The sequence below is a fragment of the Alligator sinensis genome, unplaced genomic scaffold, assembly GCF_000455745.1.
Source record: "Alligator sinensis unplaced genomic scaffold, ASM45574v1 scaffold79_1, whole genome shotgun sequence".
Taxonomy (NCBI): Eukaryota; Metazoa; Chordata; order Crocodylia; family Alligatoridae; genus Alligator; species Alligator sinensis.
This window is the reverse complement of record NW_005842706.1, coordinates 561,548-565,794: the sequence shown is the minus strand read 5'-3', so window position 1 is coordinate 565,794 and position 4,247 is coordinate 561,548. Positions and strand designations below refer to the sequence as shown.

At 43.0% G+C, this 4,247-nt stretch overlaps 1 protein-coding gene across 1 annotated transcript; it reads right to left on the bottom strand.

Moving 5' to 3' along the window:
* Positions 1-211: 211 nt before the first annotated feature.
* LOC102373596 (olfactory receptor 12-like) lies at positions 212-1,162 on the bottom strand. Its single transcript, XM_025216055.1, has one exon. The coding sequence runs from the start codon at positions 1,160-1,162 to the stop codon at positions 212-214; it is 951 nt and encodes a 316-aa protein (XP_025071840.1).
* Positions 1,163-4,247: the final 3,085 nt, after the last annotated feature.

Genomic DNA, 4,247 nt, shown 5'->3' with positions numbered 1-4,247 from the left:
TGACTTAATGTAATAAAATATTCATGCTCAGAATGACACGTGATAATTTTACGAGAGACTTAAAAACATAGATAGGAATACAGAGGGAGAGGTGGTTGCAAATTAAAATTATGTACAGAGATAAGGAGATGCATGAAACTATTTATTAATTATTTCTCAGTTGTTGTTTTTTGTTTTAACTGTAGTTTAGCTGTGTATACACAGAAGAGGCTTATTTAAAAGTCATTAACCTACCTATGGTCTTTCTCAAAGCATCTTTCACATCCTTGTTCCTGAAGCTGTAGATGAAGGGATTCAACATGGGGATGACAAGAGTATAGAACATAGACACCACCTTATTCAGACGTGGAGAAGACCGAAAACCTGGTTGGGTATACATAAAGGAAAGAGTCCCAAAAAATAAAGCCACAGCTACCATGTGGGAGGAGCAGGTGGATAAGGTCTTGAGCCTGCCCTTGGTTGAGCGAATCCTGAAAATGGCATAGGTGATGTAGGCGTAGGAGATGAGGATGATTCCTGATGTGCTCACGATGATGAGGCCACACAAAACAAACAGCACCAGTTCATTGATGTGCATATCTGAGGTGCAGGACAGGTTTAGCAAGGGGGGAACATCACAGAAGAAATGGTTGATCTCTTTAGGCCCACAGTAACTGAGTGCAAAGGTGAAGCTGGTTTGCACTAGAGAATTTGTGCTGCCACCTATATAGGAGCCCACGATGAGCTGAACGCAGACCTTTTTGGACATGGTGACAGAATAGAGGAGTGGATTGCAGATGGCTATGTATCGATCATATGCCATTGCTGCCAGGATGAATGTTTCTGTGCTGCCAAAGAGAGAAAAAAAGAACAACTGTGCAGCACATCCATTGTAGGAAATGGTTTTGCTGCCTTGTAGGAAGGTGGCCATGGCTTTGGGGGCAATGGTTGAGGAGTAGCAGAGGTCTAGGAGTGACAGGTTCATGAGGAAGAAATACATGGGGGTGTGAAGGCGAGGGTCGATTCGAATGATGAGAACCATGATAGTGTTTCCTAGGACAGTAGCTATGTGAATCACAAGGAACAACACAAAAGGCAGCACCTGAGTCTCAGGTCCTTTCCCGAATCCCAGCAGGATGAATTCTGTCACAGTTGTGTGGTTCACCTCTCCTGTAGACTGCATAGCTCATCTCTTCTGTTTGGGGAAACAAAGGATAAGGATGAAGGGGAAAGTAAAGTAGCTAAACAGATTGCAGAATGCTTAACATTGTGACAGAGCCCTTCAAAAGTTACTTAATCCTCAGCTTAATGAATCTACAGCAAGTCTGTTGAAATTCTGAGTTTTCTAGAATGAAGCTATTTCGACATATAATTTCTCCATATATTAAAAATTGGTAAAAGTGAGTTGGGATAACATTAGCACAATCTTCCAGTGTGTCCTGCAATTCACAGGGCTCCTTTTGGAATGAAGTGTTATTCAGACTTCTTAGGTGTGGTGGTATGAGGCTGTCAGACCGTACATGAATATATCTTAAACTGTGTGCAACACCTGGATGCAGGGTGACTATATTCAAGCTCTAAACCCTATATCTTTATATGAACTAGAGAATATTTCTATCTATGGATGGCAGGATGAACAAACACTCAAAAATACTCAAAAGAATGAGTCCACCTGTTCACCAGATGGCAGCTTAGGAACCATGGCGCACATACTGTAGCCAAACACTGAATTGGCTGCATTCAAGACTTACATCCATGGAATCTCAACTCAGTATTAGTGAAATGAATGGCAGTTGGAACTAAGAAGATTTTGAAACTCTTGCCTACCTGCATTTTGAGGTACTTAAGTGCTTTGAAAAATGTGACCCAAACTCCTTTGGTGCCTCTGAAAACACCAACCTCATGTAAGCAGAAGGAAAGGACTGGGTTTTAAAGACTGGCCAATAAGTTCACTCCTATTACTTGCTTTTCTACATTCACAGAGACATGCACAATATGCCTCATCTTTTTGTTGTTGGGAATTCCAGCAATTTTTTAACAGAATATTGGGTTTATTATGAAATAAAAATATTCAGATATATTGCTGGCTTTCCAAAGCGAAGGACATGGATAGATACATACATAAAGGCATAATACCCATACAAAAACAAAATTACATTAACTTAAGAATGTTGTACTGAGGAAGAAAACTAGTTTTGTTTTCAATATTATGAAGTGTTTGGATGAGAAAAGTTACCTTTTCAATGAAAGGTAAGAATTTAAGTCAAAAAGGGTATGAACAGCTGTATTACCAGGATATAAAAATGCAAAAAGTAGCCAGGGAGAGACAGCATACACCAGTTCACCAGAAGCCTTCTGGTATGGAATACAGAAGGTGAATGAAATGTCTTCTGTATTTCATCAACATTTTTCTCATTCCAAAACACTCTCAATAAAACCTTCAAGTTACTATCCGAAAGGTACCTGAAATGAGACTTACCCTGGCTTCATTCGACTCAGTTTCTTTTGGAGCCTTCTGAAACCCCCTCAGATGGTCTTGTATCCAAGGGTTGGCACCTTGCACTGCCACCTACTCCAAGGACTGGGGTAGTAAATTTGCTGTAACATTGCTAAATGACCTAGGATCTGAGATTATTTTCTGCCAAACTCAAATGCTGGGACTGTTATAACCAGTATATTGAAGGGAATGGTTTTAAATCTGTCCAAGTGGCAGAAGTTGTGTAAGGGGAGGAGAGTGCTACTTCCCTTTGTCACAAAGGGTCTTGAGCTCTCTGGAGGAAAGGTGTTATGTGAGCCCTCAGGACTGCAGTGAGGTTCTTCCTGGTGACAAAGATGCATTTTCAGTCCAAGCCCTGTTGACCTGTCCAGGAGAGACCTAGAGAGGCACTAGATAGAAGTCCCTGGATGAATGCAGTGAAAATGTTCTCTCATTTAGATCAGCAGCAGTTAGACAAAGCCAGTGTTAATGTCCTCCTGGGGATACTGTTCCTTCTCCTCTACTCTTCCTCTGTTTGTCCTGCCTGACCCTGAGGCTGTGAGCGCTCTGGGACATGGACTGGAGAAGGATGTGAGGAGTCCAATGTATGTGTTACGGTAGAACAACAGCATAGTGGAGTGGGCTTTGGGCCATTCTTCATCATGTCCTGGAAGTAGATGAACTGGATCCATTTACAGTCATGTTCCTTGTTTGGGCTGTTTTCTGGCTGGCAGAGGCCCTCACTTATAGTTTCACTCCCTTTTTCAGAGGAAATCTCCAATCCTCAAAATTTCAGGGCCAGTCCCACAAGCAGGCAGCTCTGTCAGTCTGCATGTCCTGAGGCACCCTGCTGATATTGCCCACTGTACAGAAGAGGAGATACTTCTCATCCCAAGACTGAGAGCAAAACCTGTGTGTCCCCAGGGTCTCTCTTTCTCAGCAAAATGCTGCTGGAGGAGAGATAGCTGGGGCCAATGAAGAAAGGGCTAAAAAAAGCAGAGATCTTAGAGGGGGAAAGCAAGGCTGGGAGTGGGCAATGGGTAGGAGGGGAAGAGGTCAGGCCTGAACAGCAAAGGAAGCAGAGAGGCATTCTGGGTATTGTAAGAAAAGAGACCATAGGCTGATCCTGAACTCTATCCTTGGTGTCCCCTGCCACAGCTCTCAGCAGTTTCCCTGCCCAGTTACCACTTGTCACTCAGGGTGACAACATTTGCGGTTACAGCTCTGGCAACACTCAAAACAGACTGATAAGACGAAGTGTTGTCCAAGTGTAATGCATAAGCAGACACATCTCAACATCCAGGCAGATGGGCTTTAGGCTCATCCACAGGCAATGTGAGGGAATCCCATAGCTTAGGCTGGCCCAGAGTGTGTAGGAGCTGAGGAATTCTGGAGTCAGCAGATAGTTAATAATGTTCATGCTGAAGTGGATCAAGTGATGGGATGAATTGTGGCCAGACTAGAGGCCCTTCTTGGTGGAAAAATGGAAAACACTGACCTATGAACTCTATGATGTGGGACAAAATGTGTCATGGATATTTGTATGAACACAAACCAAAGTGGTTTGAATGTTGATGAGATACAGTTTGTGTAAATGGGAGAGTAGACAAGAGTATGGGTGGGAAGGTCCATGGTGAGCAACCCAGTTAGGTCTGTGTTCCCTGACAGCTTGTGAATTTTATACTCAGGTCTGTTGGGAAAACAAAAGATTTCTCCTGCTTATTTTGCACTGGTTGCCGCAGCAGGAGCGTGCTGTAATCAGACGGTATTGTGTCACAATGAGTATTTTATG

What these genes read in the sequence shown, in the direction of transcription:
- LOC102373596 (XM_025216055.1), bottom strand. Translation starts at nt 1,162, where the DNA reads ATGCAGTCTACAGGAGAGGTGAACCACACAACTGTGACAGAATTCATC.